This window comes from Colobus angolensis, unplaced genomic scaffold (genome assembly GCF_000951035.1).
Source record: "Colobus angolensis palliatus isolate OR3802 unplaced genomic scaffold, Cang.pa_1.0 Scaffold35, whole genome shotgun sequence".
Taxonomy (NCBI): Eukaryota; Metazoa; Chordata; class Mammalia; order Primates; family Cercopithecidae; genus Colobus; species Colobus angolensis.
Genome location: NW_012116821.1, coordinates 9,375,618 through 9,397,370, shown reverse-complemented (window position 1 = coordinate 9,397,370; position 21,753 = coordinate 9,375,618). Strand labels below are relative to the sequence as shown.

The following is a 21,753-nucleotide window of genomic DNA, read 5'->3' as shown; positions in this document are numbered from 1 at the left end:
TTTTTCTATTTTTATAACATTTTATATAACTCATAAAACAGTGTTTGTATAAAAATTCACACAAAGTTGCTAGAGAGCATACAATTTCCAAAAATGTCCTGGGTTTTTGTTACATTCAGTTTCCTAAGGATGCACTCCAATCTATGGTAAAATGCAGACATGATGCGAGATTTCATTATCTTTGGTAAAACTATTCTCATTATTTTGCTCCTCACAGTATTAACTCTGATATCCACTTTGTGCAGGGTCTGCTATTACTAGGATGTCAGAAAAACATTAAGGCTGGATCTACGAGAGGCAAGCATTTCCAAACAGCAGTAATAGCCCCTCGGCCCCCACCCCCACTTCATATATCTGTACAGTCTATCTACACAGCCAGGCAGGGTGCGAGCTCACGACCTCCACTCGGGAGTCTTGAGATCCCCTCTCGACTGGGCAAGAAGCAAACATGTGGGGGGAACGTTGGAAACGGAGGCCATCTCTAAATGAACCCAGTGGTCATGCTGTGGTGTGGTCAGACCAGTGACTTTTACCAACTAAATAGCCAATCCATTCACCACTAAGTAGATCCCATTGGCTGGTTGGTTGATGAATGCTGCTGATGTGGTTCTCCCTCCCCACAAACATAAAAGGAAAGGAAGGTTTGGAGCCAACACTGAAAGGGGAGGGGCACGCTAGCGCAAATGACACCAGACACGACTTTATTCCCTGTCGAACATTTGTTGTCATATAGACACAGCCAAGGTGAACTGAAGCAGGATGCGAACACTCAATACATTCATGACTATCTTCATACATTCTTCAAAAATTTAGAGAAACCGATGAAGACTACCACCTACTGTGACTTACTAGTTCATTCAACATCAAAACGTGTCTGTGCTAATTTTTTAGTCCTTGGGATACAAGGCCAAGAAAAAAAAAGAAATTCAAAATACAAACAACTAAAAACCAAAGAATTTAGAAGGGGCGGGTGGGGGAAGGAAAAGGATTGCCAACAGGTTTCATGGAACACGTTAAATTTTGAAAACATAAGTATTTTGTACTTCTATTGCTTCATGTAAAAAATTTAAAATAAAAAAATGCCCACTGGAGTCATCTGTATGGATGGAGAAGCGAGGAGACCATACAGACAGGGCAAGGACCTGCAGGCGTTTCCTGACCACATCCAGAGAGATGGGAAGAGTTCCCAGGTGTGTCCACTTCTCTTCACAGAAAGGGACTGTAAGATTCTGGGGGAAGATGCCCTACACATGAAAGGTATTAAGAAAATCACTGAAATATGGTTTCTAAAAATTGAACATGCTCTGGGTTACAAAGAGACATATTTAATTCCTAGAACCTATTGATTTCTCTAACATGGGTAGATGGGAGTTTCAAAAAAATTATTAATAAATGATTGTGCTTCTAAAGTTGCAGGGTCAACATTCCACCCTCTAGAAAGCAGGGCAATTCATGGCTTGGAGTCCTCTTGTTTACATCCTAGAAACCAGAACAAATTCCATGGGACCTCCCCCATCCAGCGCCCAACAACCAGCGGTGGGTGGGGGAGATGGCGGGAGAGGGCCACAGCTGTCTTTGGGTAGGGTGCGTGTGTGTGCATGCTGTGTACATGTGCTGGAGAGACTAAGGCATAGAGAAGGGCCCAAGCGAGGGGGGAAAGTGAGTCTCCTGGCTGCTCCAGTCCCTCCTTTCCAGGCACAAAGAAGTTGAACTTGTTATTCGTGTAGGCCCCCTTCATCTCACTTCAGCTTTTAGTAAGCAGTGCGTGTGTGCATGAGTAGCTGTATGTGACAGAGAGTCATTCAGTCCCTGTGCCTTTCTAAATCTGTTTGCAGTCACAACAGAAATAATCTGTAAATGACACTTAGGAGCACATTTACTAGTTAGATCAGCAACTTAACATTGCTTAAAATTCTGTATTTTAAAAAATGCTCCTGGTCACAGGCAAAATTATGTCATACAGCCACTGGAACTGAAGTCCTTATCAGCTGAATGAAGAAAATTCAGATTGTTTCTATTATCTCTGCATTTTAAAGTAGTAAAATATTAAGCCATCCCACAGGGGTTCTATTACTACCCTGTGTGATTCAATTAATTTTCCTGGACTCTGGTTAGACTGTTTCCTTTCCGTCTTAGGCATTTGGCCCCCAGAGTTAGGTAGGTAAAAGGATCATTTTAAAGGATTTTACCTGTCGGGGAACTTCCCAGTTGGTGCTCCTGGAGAGCATGCAGCTGGCCTGCAAGAGCCTGACATTCCCAGTCAGGAGGGAACGAAGACATGTGCCCCCCAAGGCAGGGGGTAGCCAGGTATAGGACAGCAGGACCTTCTAGAGAGTCCAAGAGGAAAGTTCTGAGTGGACTCTGGGAAGGGACATGTGTGCCCCATCTGAGACGGCCTATGTCCTTCCAATGCCTGGTATCCCCAAGAGCGGCCCAGACCTGGGCCCGCCCTGAGGAACGAGGAAGTAGTGCTGCCTGGAGGAGCTAACACTGAGGTCTGGGGAAGTCACCACAGAGCTCCTGGTACCTGGATTTTGTACAAACACACACACAGAAAAGTAAACAGTTCATGGTGAGCTCAAAGAGGCCCACCCTCAAATCTAACAAGAAGCCAAAAGCCCCTGCACTGTTTTCCAAGGAAACATGTCTACTCCCTCCAACCAGCAACCATGTATGGAGAGGGAATGGGGGCAGCGGAAGGACACGGCTCAGATGGAGACACTGCAAACGTGTTTCCACGGCTGTCTACATTCATATCATCATCATCCAGTGTTCTCGCCTACAGAGTGACACAACATTCTACCAACACGCCTGAAGCACAGGCCAAGCTGAACGGAAGCCTTCCCAGGCACCAGAGCAGAAGGGAAAACCTGCACATGGTCGTAAAGGACTTCATACTATTCCATCCCCTCTACTGCCATCCAAGGGGCATCTTGGCTCTTCCAAAATCAGATGTAAAAGACAAGGTCAGTAAAATCACTATCCATGCCACCTGAAGCTATGATTAGCCACTGTGCACGAACATGGCACTTTTAAAGAGGTTTTTTTCTAAGTAAAATGGCCCCCAAAGAGCCCAGTGATTTTTTTAAGGGTTTCTTTTTAATTAAAAAAAAATGGGTAAAAATGGAAGATGTAAAATACGGGAAGAGGGGCAAGAGAGTTGCTGGGTTTGCATTTTAAGCTGTAAGGGGCTGGGGAGGGCACAGCCAGGGAGAGAGGACCCCTACCCTCTGGTTCCTGCCCTCACAGCTTGCTCTCCCCACACTCAGGCTGCCCCGCCGGGGCACACAGGACAGAAGTTGTAAGTACAAGAGACCAAACTCAAGGCTTCTTTCTTGCGGTTGGGTGGGTGTTTACGTGTGCAAATGTAGTAAGCCACTCCCCACGGACATAAGGTGCCTGTCTGTGGATGCCATAAGCGTGCTCCCAAGTATTGCTCAGTCCCAAGGGGACCCATCGCTCAGCCTCTTGTGACCCCGAATCTCTGGGCAGGCCACAGGCCTTCACTTCTCCACTTTCTTCGCTTTCTTGAGGATGTCACATTTTTTCCTGTTGGGGCGGCGGCACCTCTCATCGATGCTGGGGATACATTCGTAGTGCCACACCTCCTCCATCTTCTCCACCGGGTAGACGGCTTCCACGTAGTGGCGGATGAGCCGCAGTCGCGTGGGGTCCAGCTGCTTCTTGTTGCAAGCCCCAGAGTGGTTGTACTGCAGCCGGAGGTTCTCGGCGGTGAAGAGTTCGGGAAACAGGCGGACGAGGAGCCGGGCGGCAAAGTTGCCCACGGAGAGGCTCTGCTGCACGATCTCACGCACCTCCTTGTCAGACAGCAGGTAGGGAGAAGGCACCGGGAAGTCAGGCGAGGGGACCACCAGTTCGTCCAAGGGGATCTTGCAAAAGTCCTTGCTGCTCCTCTCGGGGGGCAGTGGGGGCCCCTCAAACTCCTCCCGGAACCTCTCGGGGTTGATTGCATAGCTGGTCAGATCTCTGCACTCAGGGCCTGGCACGTGGACCTTGCGCTGCTGCTGGTAGGAGCGCCTCTGCTCCGTGTCCCGGCGCCGGCAGCGCTCATCCAGTTTGCCCACGAACTCCAGGGTCCAGACGCGGTCGTTTTTGGCGCGCGGGTAGAGCAGCTGCACGTAGTGGCGGATGAGCTTGATGCGGGACGGATCCAGCTGCTTCTTGCCCAGGGAGCCGCTGCAGTTGTACTGCTTACGCAGGTTCTCGTGCGTGAAGAGCTCGGGGAACAGGTGCACCAGCAGGCGCGAGGCGAAGTTGCCGATGGACAGGCTGCTCTCGTAGATGCTGCGCAGCTGCTCCTTGCTGAGCAGGCAGTCGGCGCCGGGCACCTCGAAGTCGGGCTGGGGGATCTCTAACTTGTCGAAGTCGATGGGCACCAGCCAGATCTTCTTGGAGCGGCGGCCCGGCCGCTCACCCTCGAAGCTGTCCTCCACCTTGACCACTGAGATGTCGTCGGGCAGACTGGAGGAGTCATAGCAGTCATCGCGCGGGGCGTCACCTTCACTGCCCGCGTCCAGCCCTAGGCCCTCGAGCTCGTCGTTGATGCGCTGGGCGCACTGCTGCAGCCAGGCCTCCTCCTCCTGCATGTCGGGGAAGTAGATCTCTGTGTAGTTGCGAATGATCTGGAGCCGCTGCGGGTCCAGCTCCTGCTTTCCACCATCCCCGTAGCAGCTGTACTGTTCACCCAGCTTGCGGTGGTCGAAAAGCTCGGGGAAGAGCCGGTGGAGGAGGAAGACTGCAAACTCGCCTGGTGAGGAGGCTTCATCCAGGAACTCGGTGAGGTCCTGCGTGTCCACCACGTGGTCTGAGGCGATGGTGCTGCTCCGGTCCAGAGACAGGGCCTCCTCCTGGTCTTTGTTGTCCAGGAAGTGGCCGGGGTCCACCTGCTCTGCCTCAAAGAAGCTGGCGACCTGGCCACTGGGCTGGCTGTCCTCCATTTCCCGCTGGGCCCAGAAGCGGCTGAAGAAGTCGTTCAGCTGGGGCAGGCACTCGGCCTGCCACACGGCCGTGTCCTTCACCGAGGGGTAGTAGACCTCCACGTAGTTGCGGATGAGCTGCAGGTGCAGCGACTCCAGCTTGCGCTTGGCCGCAAAGCCGCAGGCACTGCAGCCTCGGGAGAAGTCCACGTCGCTGAAGAGCTCGGGGAAGAGCTGCACCAGCAGGCGGCAGGCCAGGTCCCCCCCGGACAGGCTCTGGTCCGCGATTTGCTTGAGCTCCGCAGCTGTGAGCTGGTACTCAGGGGGCGGCTGGAATTTGGCCACCATCTCAGTGGGGCTCACCTGCTTCTTGATGCGACTCACCTCCAGGGAGAGCAGGTCCACCTTGCTGTGCAGCTGGGACATGTTGGACGTGAGGGTGTTGAGCATGTAGAATATCTTCTGGATCAGGAAGTAGATGTTGGGGTCACTGTCAGTGCCTGCCCCGGTGCTGCCAGAGTCCCGCTTCTGTGGCTCATTCAGGAGCCGCAGCGATGAGGGGCTGTTGCTGGCGTTTGCCTTCTCGAAGAGCTCGTACACGTTTAGCAGGTCCCCTGAGGGAGGATTCTTCTTCTCCATGATCTTGTGCGAGATGCCATACAGAGGCTTCTTGTAGGAAGGGGCAGTGGCATCGTTGCAGGGCTCCTCCTCTCCTGGCCACACAGAGCCCAGGCTCCTGCCCCTGCTGGCCTGCTCGCCATTGCCTTGGCAGGGCGAGCTGTTCTCACGGTTCCGCATGCCTGCTAGGAGAGCCTGCAAAACAAAAATCATTTCCCAGAGCGTTAGGAGGGTGCTGTGGTTTATGACACTAAACAAGCGTCTGTGTGGCACACAGAGGGGCCAAGGTCAACCTTGGGAGCATGTGAGAAACTGATTCCTCACCCTGAATCACTCTGTCAGCCAAGGATGCACCACTGATACAAACCTGCATCTCCACCACCCCAAACCCGCTGCTCTCCCCACTCCCCGAGAAAACACTCTGGCTGGGCCCAGGGAGGCTTTGTGCTCTTGCAGGACACCAGCACTGGACTTCCTGCCCATCAGAGGGCTGACACTGATGTTGGCAATACCGGGTAAGAACTCTGCAAGAAACAGGAGGGAGAGCACAGGAAGGCGACGGGCTTGTGCAGCTCCTGGCCATAGACAGGTCACCTCATGGACCCATGCCTTGGTCTGCTCTCAGGAAGGGACAGAGATTCCTACCTATGGTAGCTCCCAAAGGCAGCAGTGTGTCCTTTCAGCCTGCAGCCTTTGGGAGAGCAGGCATGCCTTCTCAGGAAGGCTCCTCTGAGATGCACGGTAGGAGCAGATGAGAACTGCACTGTGGAGAGCAGCTGTCTGATGCCAACTCCACCACTGCCTGAAATCACATCTTAGACCAGAAAAGGCTGGCCCAGAACTCTCTGGACTATGCAACTGTGAGACAGTAGAAACAACCCCCCGTTTCTGAAAAATCAACAAGTATATAAACTGTGTTATATTCATACAATGGAATATTACTCAGCAATAAGATACTAATTATTGATACAGTACACAAAGTACTCATGATAAATCTCAAAATAAATCACAAAAAAGAGGCCACCGTGTATGATTCAATTTGTGTATATACAATTCTAGAAAACACAAGCTTGCCTATAACGACAGAAGGCAGACAGTCATTGCCTAGGGATGGCAGGGGAAATTCAATGGGACATGGAGAATGACACGGAGAATGTCAGTGGGTTGATGGATGTTTATCATCACGACTGTGGCTATGGGTTCACTGGTAGACACATGTGTCAAAACATATCAAATTGTATACCTTAAATATGTATCATTCATTGTATTTCAGCCATAATCTAATAAGCCTGTTTTTGACAAATGTTGAATTTGACCCAGACACTTATGGAAATGTGTATTTGAGTTTTAGGAAAGCAGATGAGCTAGTCAGTGAGCACTGGTGGGTGTTGAGGGAGCAGGGAGCTTTTGCTCCCCCTGACAGGCATGTGCCTCGGGCAACTGGGAATGGACAAGAACAAACGGCATCCTGGGATGCTTCTCTCCATGCTTGGGAAGAGTACAGGTGGCTGGGACCAGCCTAGTCCAGCGCTTAAGCTCTAGTGTACATACTGAATCACCTGGGTCTTGCTGGAATGTAGAGTGTGAACCCTGGGCCTGCATCTCTAACAAGTTCCTGGGTGCTGTGGCTGCTGTCCATCCTCTCTGAGTAGCCAGGGCCTGGCAGTCAGTGTTTGCTCTCAGCTTATCTCATCTGGGCAGATAAGGGTTATTAGAAAGTTTTCAGGTAACCAATGCCCGCATAAAACAGGGCAAGAGGTGTTTTTCTCTGCAGCCTCAACCGATGTAGGGAAAAGAGACAACCTCAAGAAGTGAGGCTTCATACAGCAAGTGAGCAATATGGGGCTGAGAATAGGTAGATACAGGGGGAATGGAAACCAGGAGTCCAAATAAACAGAAAACTTTCATCCTTCTGAACCTTCTATGTGTTCTTTTTCATTTAATTAATGAACGGCTGGGCGTGGTGGCTCACGCCTGTAATCCCAGCACTTTGGGAGGCCAAGATGGGTGGATCTCCTGAGTGCAGAAGTTCTGCCAGCCTGGGCAACATGGCGAAACACTGTCTCTACTAAAAAAATACAAAAAAGGCCGGGCGCGGTGGCTCAAGCGTGTAATCCCAGCACTTTGGGAGGCTGAGACGGGCGGATCACGAGGTCAGGAGATCGAGACCATCCTGGCTAACACAGTGAAACCCCGTCTCTACTAAAAAATACAAAAAACTAGCTGGGCGCGGTGACGGGCGCCTGTAGTCCCAGCTGCTCGGGAGGCTGAGGCAGGAGAATGGCGTAAACCCGGGAGGCGGAGCTTGCAGTGAGCCGAGATAGTGCCACTGCACTCCAGCCTGGGCGACAGAGCGAGACTCCATCTCAAAAAAAAAAAAAAAATACAAAAAAATTAGCCAGGCACAGTAGCGTGCATCTGTAGTCCCAGTTACTTGGGAGGTGAAGTAGGAGGGTAACTTGAGCATGGGAGATGGAGGCTGCAGTGAGCTAAGATCTTGCCACTGCACCCCAGCCTGGGTGACAGAGTGAGACCCCATCTCAATAATAATTAATGAATTACTTCCTAGACTCTCTCTTTCGGATAATAGAATAATCTGACTCATAGTAGAGAAATGTTAATACTTCTCTTGTGCCCCCATGAGGACAACCATGCAAAAGAAAAACCACTCCTTTAGTGACCTTATAAAGGGACTCATAAGTACATTAGTTATCACAGAGCTGCCAATACTGCCTTCAGGGTTTGTGTGTGTATATACATATATACACACTCATATATATATATCAGCAAATGGTCAGTGGCAACTGGCCCTCGTGGCCCCCACTCCCCACCCCTCCCCTCTACAGCACTCCCCAGAAGCAGAGGATCAAGGACATACCAGAGTGGAGGCAGCCTGTCAGGGGTGGCCTGCCACCTGCCCCACTCCCTCTGGGGTCTCCTTGCCGAGCTGTCCCCATCCCCATCAAACTGCATGATGGTTGTGGGATGGGACCATGTTGTTCCTGAGTCTATCCCCAGTGCCTGGCAAAGTGCCCAGGGTACAAAAGAGGTCAATGAATTTATGTCAACCACACATGTGGATAAAGCAGGGCAAAGTGTTCCACCATTCTCAAATACATCTTAAGAAAAGTGAGGCCAGGTGCAGTGGCTCACACCTGTAATCCCAGTAGTCTGGGAGGCTGAGGCAGGGGATCTCAAGCCCAGGAGTTCAAGACCAGCCTGGGCAACATGGTGAAACCCCATCTCTACAAAAATAAGCTAGGAGTGGTGGTGTGTGCCTGTAGTCTCAGCTACTCGGGAGGCTGAGGTAGGAGGATTGCTTCAGCCTGGGAGGTTGAGGCTTCGTGAGCTGAGATCACGCCACTGCACTCCAGCCTGGGCAACAGAGCAAGACCCTGTTTCAGAAAGAAAAAAAAAGAAAAGGAAGCTGTCCTGATAAGAGCAGTGGCAGAGAGGTATGAAGGTAGGGCTAAGAACTCAGCTCAATCAGCAAGCATCCTTGTTTGTAACCTTATAAGCCTCACCTTCTTGTGTATAACTCAGGGTAAATCATGGTACCTGTCCCACAGGGTGGTTGTGAAGATTTAACAAGACAGTGCACATACAGCACTGATCTGTCTGAATCACAGTAAGTGCTTAAAAAATACTTATGGCCAGGTGTGGTAGCGCATGCCTGTAATCCCAGCATTTTGGGAGGCCGAGGCGGTTGGATCACTTGAGGTCAGGAGTTTGAAACTAGCCTGGCCAACATGGTGAAACCCCATCTCTACTAAAAATACAAAATTAGTTGGGTGTGGTGGCACATGCCTGTAATCCTAGCTATTTGGGAGGCTGAGGCAGGAGAACTGCTTGAACCTGGGAGGTGGAGGTTGCAGTGAGCCAAGACCATGCCACAGCACTCTAGCCTGGGCAACAGGAACTCTGTCTCAAAAATAAATAAATAAAAATTTATTATTACAATATGATGTATTATTACATAATGCTATTCCCAAGCCATGGCAGAGGTACTTCTGTAGGGGACTATTATTAAGGTAGTTGTAATGACACTCTCAACCTGTACACTGAGAAGGACTTTCCCACAGTGCCTCAGGGTAAGTCGCGCATGGAAGGCACTTCTTAGAGTCTATTTGTCCTAAAGGCTGGGAATTTAAGCCCTTTATGTTTCTTCTGTTCTGCTATCTGGCATTATTTGTTTAAAAAAGAAAGAAAAGAAAACATATACACACATCAGAAAGGAAGGGGTGGAGATAACTGACAACCTTTACCCCAGTGCAGTGTTTCAAATTGTAGGTTAGCAGATGATAACTGATTCTGGTGGATCGTGACCAACATTAAGAAGAGGGAGAGGCCGGGCATGGTGGCTCACGCCTGTAATCCCAGCACTTTGAGAGGCCGAGGTGAGCAGATCACTAGGTCAGGAGATTGAGACCATCCTGGTTAATGCAGTGAAAACCCCATCTCTACTAAAAATACAAAAAATTAGCTGGGAGTGGTAGCACACGCCTGTAGTCCCAGCTACTCGGGAGGCTGAGGCAGGAGAATCTCTTGAACCTGGGAGGCGGAGATCACAGTGAGCCGAGATGGCACCACCACACTCCAGCCTGGGCGACAGAGCATGTCAAAAAAAAAAAAAGGAAAAGAAAAAAAGAAGAGGGAGGGATTAGTCACTAGGGAGGCTTAGGTGGGAGGATCACTTGAGTCTTGGAGGTGGAGGTTGCACTTAGCTGTGATTGCACCACTGCACCACAGCTTGGGCAACAGAGTGAGACCCTGTCTCCAAAAAAAAAAAAAAGAGGGAGGGAATGAGGAAATAAGAAAGCAAAAAGAGTAGAGAAATATCAAAGTGTACTGCACAAAGTAAATCAATTTAGGAGTTTTGTTTCATTACTATGTGTATGTCTACATATTTATTTACAAATTCATACATGTAAGTTGTATTGATCTATAAGGTGATTTATAACCGTGGGTCACTGTGGAAAACCACTGCCCTAACAAACTCAAAGTGCCTTATTTGCTAATTCCTGTAGAATGTAAAGTAAAAGTTTTGGCAATTTATTCACTATTAAATTCTATCACACTAAAATAATTTTAGAGGTCCCACAGACTATAAGATTACTATAAGGTTTACCAATAGAGAGAAATTTGGGTTTGAAGTACTAACAATTACAAATCATAACTATATTAGGAGTGATTTTAGAAAAGGAGGCTTTCCTTTAAAGCAAGGCTCCATTAGCACATTTAAAATAGAATTTCCTACAGAAAGAGATCATCAGAAACTTACATAGCATCCAGCAAGAGTACATGTTCTAGAGGGAGACTTGCCCTAATTAATACCCAGGGGAGAAATGAGTACAGGGAAGTTTCTGGTGAATTATTTGAATACCAACAACACACACAAGATTTGACTCCCCCACATTCCTACAGCAGGCGGGAGGCAAGAGTAGGTTGAAACTGGGAAACCCCCCATAACTCTCAATATTCAGCCTCATTAATACAAACATTTCCGTTTCCGCCAAGCATGTTAGAAACACTGCCGTCAATAGAAACATTTTTGGCTACACTGCTTGAATAAAAAATGTCAGTGTCCCAGTAGAGGGCAATATTCACTCCCAGAAACCTTGGGTACACAATTCAACACACAACACAACACAAGCACTGAAGAGAAGGTTCTTAGATATTCCCACACTGGTGTCCTGTCAGCTCAGTGCTCCAATTAATTCCACAAATGCTGCCAAGGCGGCAATGGGCTGGCTGCATTTGTGGCTGATGATAAAATCTCGGCTCAGCTGTCTAGGAGTATCAAGAAATCTTTAAATCTGTGCTACTTGGCACTGGGTAGGACTGGCTGACACGTTTCCAATTCTCTGAGGCTCGTCTTCCAACCATATGGGAACTCTGCTGTACAGCTCAGGCTCTGCAATGCCAGCGTCTAGCCCGGATCTTGATCAGGGCGTTTCATTCAACCACCAGCATCGACAGAACCCAGAGAGAATGCCCAAATCTCTCAGCTGGAGAATCTGACTGAACAAAAAGAAGCTGATGTTGGGTTGCAAGTGAGGAGTAAATAGACTATTTAGGGAGATTTCAGGTGTCCATGCCCAGTGACATCCCAGGGAGTGAGTCACCCTGGAGATGCTCCAAGTACTACACGTCTTCATCGGGACCCCAAATCCAAGAGCAGTCACTGAATTTAGTTAATGAGTAAGTGGCTCAAAAGTGCCCTGAGAGGCAGCACACTGGAACACACAGAAAGCAGCAGGGCTTGGGGAAGCAGGGAGGCTATGTGAAACAGTAGTCAGGGGGACTGGGGTTGGCATCTCCCTCCTGGAATCACAGTCGCAAGAATGATGCTTACCACTTTCATTTTCAACAGAATTATTTTCATCATCATCATCAAATTTTTTTTTTTGAGACAGGATCTCACTCTTGTTGCCCAGGCTGGAGTGCAGTGGTGTGATCTTGGCTCACTGCAAGCTTCACCACCGCCCCCCAACCCCCTGGGGTTAAGTTATCCTCCCACCACAGCCTTCCGAGTAGTTGGGACCACAGGCGCACACCACCATGGTCAGTTAATTTTTTTTTTTGTATTTTTAGTAGAGACCCTGCACTTATTTTCTGTCCTGGGTATTAACTAGGGCAGGTCTCCCTCTAGAACATGTACTCTTGTTGCACAGTATATGAGTTTCTAATGATCTCTTTCTGCACAAAATCCTATTTTAAATGTGCTCACCATGTTGTCCAGGCTGGTCTAGAACTCTTGAGCTCCAGCAATCTGCCCACCTTGGCTTCCCAAAGTGTTTAATTACAGGTGTGAGCCACCACACTCGGCCAAAACAAATTTTTTTTTTTTTTTTTAAATTAAATAAGAGACAGGGTTGCACTAAGTTGCCTGTGTTTACAGGCGTGATCCCACTACTGATGAGCAGGGGAGTTCTGACATGGGCCGGTTCACCCTCCTCAGGCAACCCAGTGGTAACCCTCACTAAGTTCAGCATTAATATAGTGACCTCCCAGGATCAAGCCAGACACAATCTCTGCTCTCGTGGCTCTTACTCTGTGGGTCATCCTTCTGCTGCCAACACTATATGGTAAGGGTGAAGGATGTGCTAAGATGGCTGAAGAAACAAGATTCTGGGGAAGATAAAGCAACTATAATGAAGGGAAAAGAGGAAGACCAGAAGACCTAGCAAGACACGAGTGCACCTAAGGCTTCTCATGCATCTTACAAATATCCCGGTATCCCACCAGCATGATGTCTGAGTGCCCAGTTCGGAATCACGCAGGCTTGGTAGTGCTAACTTCTCTGAGCCTCACGAAAACGGGAATGTACCTATCTGCGATACTTGTTGAGAGACTTAAGAATCCTCAGCTCATACCACAGTAACTGACACTCACAAGGTGTTCCATGCATTTGCACTGCATGAGATGGCATTTCCATTTTCTAAATGAAAAACAAACCACAATGACATTTTAGAATTTAAAAAAAATAAACAAAAAACCCTGGGAGAACAAAGCTAACCTCTGCCTGGCATACGGCTCTTGAACACTGCCCCACTTCTGTGAACAAAAAGATGATTACCAATAAAAACTTTGGCTTCGCACCTCCCACATCTGCTATATTTGGCTACGAAGCCCTCTCCAACAGAGGTGCCAAATAAGTCTTTATACAGCCCTTTGTTAGATTTTTTGAGGGAGGTTTTTTCTTCTAAGCATTGTACTAAATGTCACTCATAAAACAAGCTGTCAACATTGATAGATGCCTGCCTGTGACGTGCATCAGGGCTCCCCACTTTGCCCTCCTGCCCTTTCCTTGGGGCAGGAGAGAGAAGACAGGAGATGGTTTATGCCCTGAGTAGATGGTGCCCAGGCCTGGGTGTCCTCAAGGGCATCAGGTGACCTCCCTTGATGGAGTCATGCTGATTTCATTCTGATAAATGTAGAGGGAGGCAGCTGAATGCTGGTCATGGGGTTGAGGGCTGGAGATGGGAGCTCAGAGGCAGTAAACAAACATTTCTTTTTTCTTTCTTTCTTTTTTTTGTAGACAGAGTCTCACTCTGTCACCCAGGCTGGAGTGCAGTGGTGCAATCTCGGCTCACTGCAAGCTTCACCTCCCGGGTTCACGCCATTCTCCTGCCTCAGCCTCCCGAGTAGCTGGGACTACAGGCGCCCGCCACCACACCCGGCTAATTTTTTGTATTTTTTAGTAGAGACGGGGTTTCACCGTGTTAGCCAGGATGGTCTCGATCTCCTGACCTTGTGACCGCCCACTTCGGCCTCCCAAAGTGCTGGGATTACAGGCTTGAGCCACTGTGCTCAGCCCAGTAAATAAACATTTCTAAAGGCTGACATGGAGCATGCCCCGTGCTGTGTCCTCATGTGGGCGATCTCAGTGATCCACAACAGCCCAGCGAGGCGGGCAGTGTCACCCCTTGTGATGGTGGAAGAACCTGAGTCTTGGTGATCTGCCCCTAGTCTGACCCGACTCTCTTGCTTGTTCTGGTATTTTAGCATGCTGGTAGTGATATGGGAGGGGGCTATGGAAGTGCCGGGTAGAGAAGGGCGCGTCCCCGGGCTAGGGCTTCACCCTCAGGCCTGTGCCCATAGACCTAGGTGAGGACAAGCACTCCTGCCTTCGCACCCAAATGTTGCATTTTCCAAGACCACCCTGGCCCGCCACGCCTCCGTTTCTATCCTGTGCCTATAGAAATCCCCAAGACCCTAGCAGGCAGGCACACAAACGGCTGGATGTCGAGAGGAGGGGATCAGTGGAAGAAGATACAAGCAGCTGGACGTCTACAGAAACACATGGGTGGAAGAACACACAACTGGGTGGACGTCGACAGGACGTCAGGAGCACACCGACAGGCACAAGCATGATGGCAGGTCACTGACCGGCAGAACAACGTGGAGTTTGGCCGGGGCAGCAGGATGAGGGCCAAATCAGAACCACCAGCTGGTCCAGAGAATTATGAAAAAATAAAATAGTGATCGCTTTGTTTTTTTGAGATGAAGTCTCAGGAGTCTCGCTCTGTCACCCAGGCTAGAGTGTTAGTGGTGTGATCTTGGCTCACTACAACCTCTGCTTCCTGGGTTCAAGTGATTCTCCTGCCTCAGCCTCCGAAGTAGCTGGGATTACAGGCACACACCACCACACCAGGCTAATTTTTGTGTTTTTAGCAGACATGGGTTTCGCCATGTTGGCCAGGCTGGTCTGGAACTCCTGACCTCAGGTGATCCGCCTGCCTCAGCCTCCCAAAGTGCTGGGATTACAGGCGTGAGCAACCACACGCAGCCTAATGGTTGCTTTAAACTACTAGGTTCTGGAGTAGTTCTGTGCTACGTAACATAACATAGCACAAGTGAACTTTCAGATACGCTAAACTTTCTCTTCCATGTCCCGAACTCTGGCTTTACTTGAAAACTTGAAGTGAGTTTGCAGAACTGATCACAAACAGAAATGTAATGTGACACAGAGAAAAATATTTTTAGGTGTTCCTTTAGGTGATCACAAACAGAAATGTAATGTGACACAGAGAAAAATATTTTTGGAGGTTCCTTTAGGAAATTAACATACTGCTTGTCAAACTTCTCATCACTTCCAGCGTAACCTCTAGGAATCTAACCTACAGAAACACTCATACAGTCACTGTGTTGATGTATGGGGATGTTTTCCCGGCATTACTTGTAATAATATAAAATTGGAAAACATCTAAATGTCAATCACAAAGGAAAAGGATAATAAAGTATGGTTAAGCTATTCCACTAGCTAGTCTTATAGCTTTCATCTGCCGCAGCAGATCACAGATCAGATTTGTGGGTTTTCATCTAGTTATTACTTACTGCACTAGAAACTGCCATCCACGCATGAAACTTGCCCAGATCACAAGGTATGCAGCAAGTGGCAGGGTCAGGCAGTCAGAGTCGAGGGTGGAATATTTCTAATTATTCCTTTATTAAAAATTATCAGCCAGGCACGATGGTTCATGCCTATAATCCCGGCACTTTGGGAGGCTGAGGCAGGAGGAATGCTTGAGCCCAGGAGTTCCAGACCAGCCTGGGCAACATGGCCAAACCCCAACTTTACAAAAAAAACGACCCCAGAAAACAAAATTACCTGGGTGTGGTGGTGCGTGCCTGCAGTCTCAGATATTTGGGAGGCTGAGGTGGGAAGATCCACTGAGCCCAGGGGGTTGAGGCTGCAGTGAGCCGTGGTCACACCACTGCACTCACCCTGGGTGACAGAGCAAGACCGTGCCTCAAAAAAAATACTCATAGATATTTAAAAAAAAAAAAAATCAACATTTTTTTCTGGACATTATAGATTTTTTTAAAATGTCTCATTTAACTATTAATTATGATACTCCAAAACTAGAAGCAACCCAAAATGTCTGTCAGCTGATGAATGGATAAACAAAAGGTGAGGCTGGGCTCTGTGGCTCACGCCTGTAATCCCAACACTCTGGGAGGCTGAGGCGGGAGATCCCTTGAGGCTAGGAGTTTGAGACCAGACTTGGCAACACAGCGAGACCCTATCTTGGGAAAAAAAAAAAAAAAAAGCATCTATACAATGGAATATTATTTAGCCATGAAAGAAGACGAAGGGCTTCAGGTTTCTGGTCCAGCATGGAAGGAGCTTGAACGTTGGCCCTCCATCCTAACTACAAGGAAAAAGCTGAACAAACTGAAAAAATCAACATGTTTTCTTAGATCCATAAGACTGGTAAGGTCACAGGGCAAACCACTGCCCCCAGACTTGGCGAAAGAGATGGGTGAATACAGAGACTCCCAGCTTACCATAGCAGACACCCGAGAGCAGACTTCCACAGGAACCAGGGCGAGGGCAGGGAAACCTGAACTGCAGCTGAGGAGCCGCTGGAGATGCAGTGTGGACAAGTCTGAGAGTTAAAATCTCCAGGGGTACCCAAGCAGCACGGGTCCCACACTTTTGTGGGTTCCACTGAGAGGTGAAGCCAGCTGGGCTTCTGGGTCAGGTGGGGACTTAGAGAACTTTTCTGTCTAGCTAGAGGATTGTAAACACACCAATCAGCACTCTGTGTCTAGCTAAAGGATTGTAAACACACCAATCAGCACTCTGTGAAACCGCACCAATCAGTACGCTGTGTCTAGCTAAAGGATTGTAAATGTACCAATCAGCACTCTGTAAAAATGCACCAATCAGTGCTCTGTGTCTAGCTAAAGGATTGTAAATGCACCAATCAGCACTCTGTAAAAATGCACCAATCAGTGCTCTGTCTAGCTAAAGGATTATAAATGCACCAATCAGCACTCTGTAAAAATGCACCAATCAGTGCTCTGTCTAGCTAAAGGATTATAAACGCACCAATCAGCACTCTGTAAAATGGACAAATCAGCAGGACGTGGGCAGGGCCAAATAAGGGAATGAAAGCTGGCCGCGAGCCAGCAGCAGCAACCCACTCGAGTCCTTTTCCATGCTGTGGAAGCTTGATTATTTTGCTCTTCACAATAAACCTTGCTGCTGCTCATTCTTTGGGTCTGCACTACCTTTATGAGCTGTAACACTCACCAAAAGGGTCTGCGGCTTCATTTCTGAAGTCAGCGAGACCATGAACCCACCAGGAGGAACAAACAACTCTGGACGTGCCACCTTTAAGAGCTGTACTCACTGTGAAGGTCTGCAGCTTCACTTGTGAAGTCAGCGAGGCCATGAACCCACAAACCCACCAGAAGGAATAAACTCCCGACACGTCTGAGCATCTGAAGGAACAAACTCCGGACACACCATCTTTAAGAGCTGTAACACTCACCACAAGTGTCCGCAGCTTCATTCCTGAAGTCAGCAAGACCAAGAACCCACCAGAAGGAATAAATTCTGGATACACTACCTCCAAGAACCCTATCAGGTTCTCACAGTGAATATTAGAGAAAAATTCCCTTCTACTTCTGGCAGGTGGAGAGGAAAGGGAACCAATTTGAAATATCAGAGCATTCTCTTTTCTTTTTCTTTTTTATTTTTTTTGAGACAAGATTCTTGCTCTGTCACCCAGGCTGGAGGGCAGTGGCATGATCTCGGCTCACTGCAAGCTCCGCCTCCCAGGTTCACGCCATTCTCCTGCCTCAGCCTCCCGAGTAGCTGGGACTACAGGTGCCTGCCACCTCGCCCGGCTAGTTTTTTTTGTATTTTTAGTAGAGACAGGGTTTCACTGTGTTAGCCAGGATGGTCTCGAGCTCCTGACCTTGTGATCCACCCGCCTGGGCCTCTCAAAGTGCTGGGATTACAGGCGTGAGCCACCGCGCCAGGCCGCCTTCTCTTTTCTTAAGGCTTACCCTCGGGGGAACTATTTAACGTGAGCTAAACCTGCAGGGGTTTTATCAGAGCCTAACTGACAGGAAGGGAGATACCCAACTCTAGCTCCAGCCTTCTACCTGGAGGAAAAGAAACACCTAACATCAGCCCACTTGACTCATCCTGTCCCACTGAAGGGAGGAACGGAGGAACAAAGAAGTCCAAGTGAAGTTCACAGTCCAGAGATCCAGGGCTGCTAAAAGACTGAGACCTGGCCAAGTGCATGCTGGTAATGCCAGCACCCCAGGAGGCTGAGGCGGGCAGATCACGAGGTCAAGAGATGGAGACCATCCGACCATCCTGGCCAACACGGTGAAACCCTCTCTCTACTAAAAATACAAAAACTACCTGTGCATGGTGGCGCGCACTTGTAGTCCTAGCTACTTGGGAAGCTGAGGCAGGAGAATCGCTTGAACCCGGGAGGTGGAGGTTGCAGTGAGCCAAGATCACATCACTGCACTCCAGCCTGGAGACAGAGCAAGACTCAGCCTAAAAAAAAGAAAAAAAAAAACACGGAGACCAAATCCAGGACTGGAGAATGCTGCTCTCTCCCTTCCTTCCTCTCCTCCAACATTACTGAAGGACTATTCACAGGAGTTCCTTGTACTCAGGATACCATGTCTGCTTATTAAGAAAAAACTGGCTGGGCACGGTGGCTCTTGCCTGTAATCCCAGCACTTTGGGAGGCCAAGGTGGGCAGATCACAAGGTCAAGAGATTGAAACCATCCTGGTCAACACAGTAAAACCCTGTCTCTACTAAAACTACAAAAATTAGCTGGGCATGGTGGTATGCGCCTGTAGCCACAGCTACTAGGGAGGCTGAGGCAAGAGAATTGCTTGAACCCAGGAGGCGGAGGTTGCAGTGGGCCGAGATCATGCCGCTGTACTCCAGCCTGGGTGACAGAGCAAGACTCCATCTCAAAAAACAAAAAACAAGAAAGAAAAAAAACCTACAAGGCTGGGCCAGTAATCCCAGCACTTTCAGAGGCGAGGCGGGTGGATCACTTGAGGTCAGGAGTTTGAGACCAGCCTGGTCAACATGGCAAAACCCCGTCTCTACTAAAAATACAAAAATCAGCGAATGCCTGTAATCGTAACTACTTGGGAGGCTGAGGCAGGAGAATCACTTGAATCTGGGAGGTGGAGGTTGCAGTGAGCAGAGACAGCACCACTGTACTCTAGCCTGGGTAAGAAAGTGAGACTCTATCTCAAAAAAAAAAAGGGAAAAGAAAAAACTACAAGGCATACTAAGACCAAACCAGACTCACAGGTGGTAGGGATGCTGGAATTATCAAACAGAGAATGTGAAACAACTATGATTAATATGTCAAGGACTCCAATGGCTAAAGTAGACAACATGCAAGAATAGATGGTCGGCTGGTTGCAAGCACTTTGGGAGGCCGAGGCGGGCGGATCATGAGGTCAGGAGTTTGAGACCAGCCCGACCAACATGGTGAAACCCCATCTCTACTAAACATACAAAAATTAGCTGGGCATGGTGGCATGCACCTGTAATCCCAGCTACTCAGGACGCTGAGGCAGGAGAATCGCTTGAATCTGGGAGGTAGAGGTTGCAGTGAGCTGAGATCGTGCCACTGCACACTCCAGCCTGGGTGACAGAGCAAGATTCCATCTCAAAAAAAAAAAAAACAAAAACAGATGGTCAAGGGACACACAAATGAAAATACTTTTTTTTTTTTTTTAGAGACAGGGTCTTGCTATGTTGCCCAGGCTGGTCTTAAACTCTGGGCTCAAGAGATCCTCCCACCTCAGCCTCCCAAAGTGCTGGGATTACAAACATGAGTCACCACAGTCGGCCTGAAATTCTAAGAAACAATAAAAAAGAAATGCTAGGTATAAAAAAAACACTGTAATAGAAATGAAGAGTTTTTTTTTGTTTAGAGACAGGTTCTTGCTTTGCCCCCCGCCCCCGGCTAAAATACAGTGGTGCAATCTTGGCTCACTGCAGCCTCAAACTACTGGCCTCAAGCAATCCTCCTGCCTCAGCCTCCTAAGTAGCTAGCTAGGACTATAGTCATGTGCCACTACACCCAGCTAGAAGAATCCTTTTGATGGATTTTTTGGTAGGCTGGACATGGCTGAAAAAAGAAATCTCTGAGTTTGAGGATATCTTAATAGATACCTCAAAAACAGAAAAGCAAAGAGAAAAAGGACTGGAAAAATTGAACAGACTGACCAAGAACTGTGGGACAACTACAAAAAGTGTTACAAAGGGTGGTACATATACACCATGGGAATACATGGAAAGACAGAAAGGAATAGAAGAAATATTTGAAACTACAATGACTGAGAATGTCCCCAAATTAAGGTAAGATACCAAACCACAGATCTAAGAGGTTCAGAGAACAGCAAACATGATACACAAAAACAAAACAAAACAAAACAGTCCACTATACCTAGGCATATTGTTTTCAAACTATAGAAAATCAAAGATTAAAAAAAAAATCCTGAAAGAAGTAAGGTGGGGAACAAAACACTTTACCTATAGAGGAGCAAAGATAAGAATTACACCGACATTCTCCTTAGAAACTGTGCAAGCAAGAAGGAAGGGGACTGACATTCAAATACAGTAAGTGGCAGGATGCAAAAGCAACATACAAAAACCAGGAGTATTTCTATGTGCTGAAATTGAACAATCTGAAAAAGAAATCAAGAAAGTAATATAATTTACGATAGCTACACATAAAAATAAATTATCTAGGAATTAATTTAACCAAAGAAGTGAAAGATCTCAGCCAGACGCAGTGGCTTATGCCTGTAATCTTACCACTTTGGGAGGCTGAAGCTGGCTGATCATCTGAGGTCCGGAGCTGGAGACCAGCCTGGCCAACACTTTGGAAGGCCGAGGCAGGTGAATTACTTGAGGTCAGGAGTTTGAGGTCAGCCTGGCCAACACAGTGAAACCCTATCTCTACTAAAAATACAAAAATTAGCCAGGTGTGGTGGTGCCCGCCTGTAATCCCAGCAACTTAGGAGGCTGAGGCAGGAGAATCGCTTAAACAAGGAGGCAGAGGTTGCAGTGAGTTGAGCGCATGCCACTTCACTCCAAACCTGGGCCACACAGCAAAACGCCATCCATCCAACAATCAATCAATCAATTAAAAATAAAAATGAAATGCCCACAATAGGCAAATCATTAGAAAGTACAGTAGTGATTGTCAGGAGCTGGAAAAGTAGGGAATGAGGAGCTACTGCTAATGGGCAGGGACTCTTTGTAAGGTTGTAAAAATGTCCTAAAATTGCATAACTCTGTGAATATACTAAATACCATTAAACTAGTGCTGAGCGCAGTGGCTCACACCTGTAATCCCAGAACTTTGGGAGGCCAAGGCCAGCAGACCACTTGAGGTCAGGAGTTCGAGACCAGCCTGGACCAACATGGTGAAACCCCATCTCTACAAAAAATAAAAAATTAGTCAGGCGTGGTGGTCCACGCGTGTAATCCCAGCTGCTCAGGAGGCTGAGGTGGGAGAATCGCTTGAGCGCAGGAGGCAGACGTTGCAGTGAGCTGGGATTGCGCCACTGCATTCCAGCCTGGGTGACAGAGTGAGACTCTTGTCTCAGACAAAAAAAAATAATAATAAACCCACACATTAAACTATGTAACTTAAACTGGTGAAAGGCATAGTATGTGAATTATATCTTAATAAAGTTGTTTTGGGCCCGATGCGGTGGCTCACACCTGTAATCCTAGCACTTTGGGAGGCTGAGGCAGGCGGATCACCTAAGGTTGGGAGTTCAAGACCAGCTGACCAAAATGAAGAAACCCCATCTCTACTAAAAATACAAAAATTAGCCAGGTGTGGTGGCACACACTTGTAATCCCAGCTACTCGGGAGGCTGAGGCAGGA

At 48.1% G+C, this 21,753-nt stretch overlaps 1 protein-coding gene across 1 annotated transcript in view; it reads right to left on the bottom strand.

Annotated features, from left to right (window-relative positions):
- Positions 1 to 21,753, bottom strand: part of BEND3 (BEN domain containing 3) — a 41,207-nt gene continuing 19,454 nt past the window's right edge. The window contains exon 5 of the mRNA XM_011952845.1: positions 1 to 5,750. Coding sequence (XP_011808235.1) covers positions 3,504 to 5,750 — 2,247 coding nt within the window. The 3' untranslated portion in view covers positions 1 to 3,503. The remainder of the gene's footprint in view (positions 5,751 to 21,753) is intronic.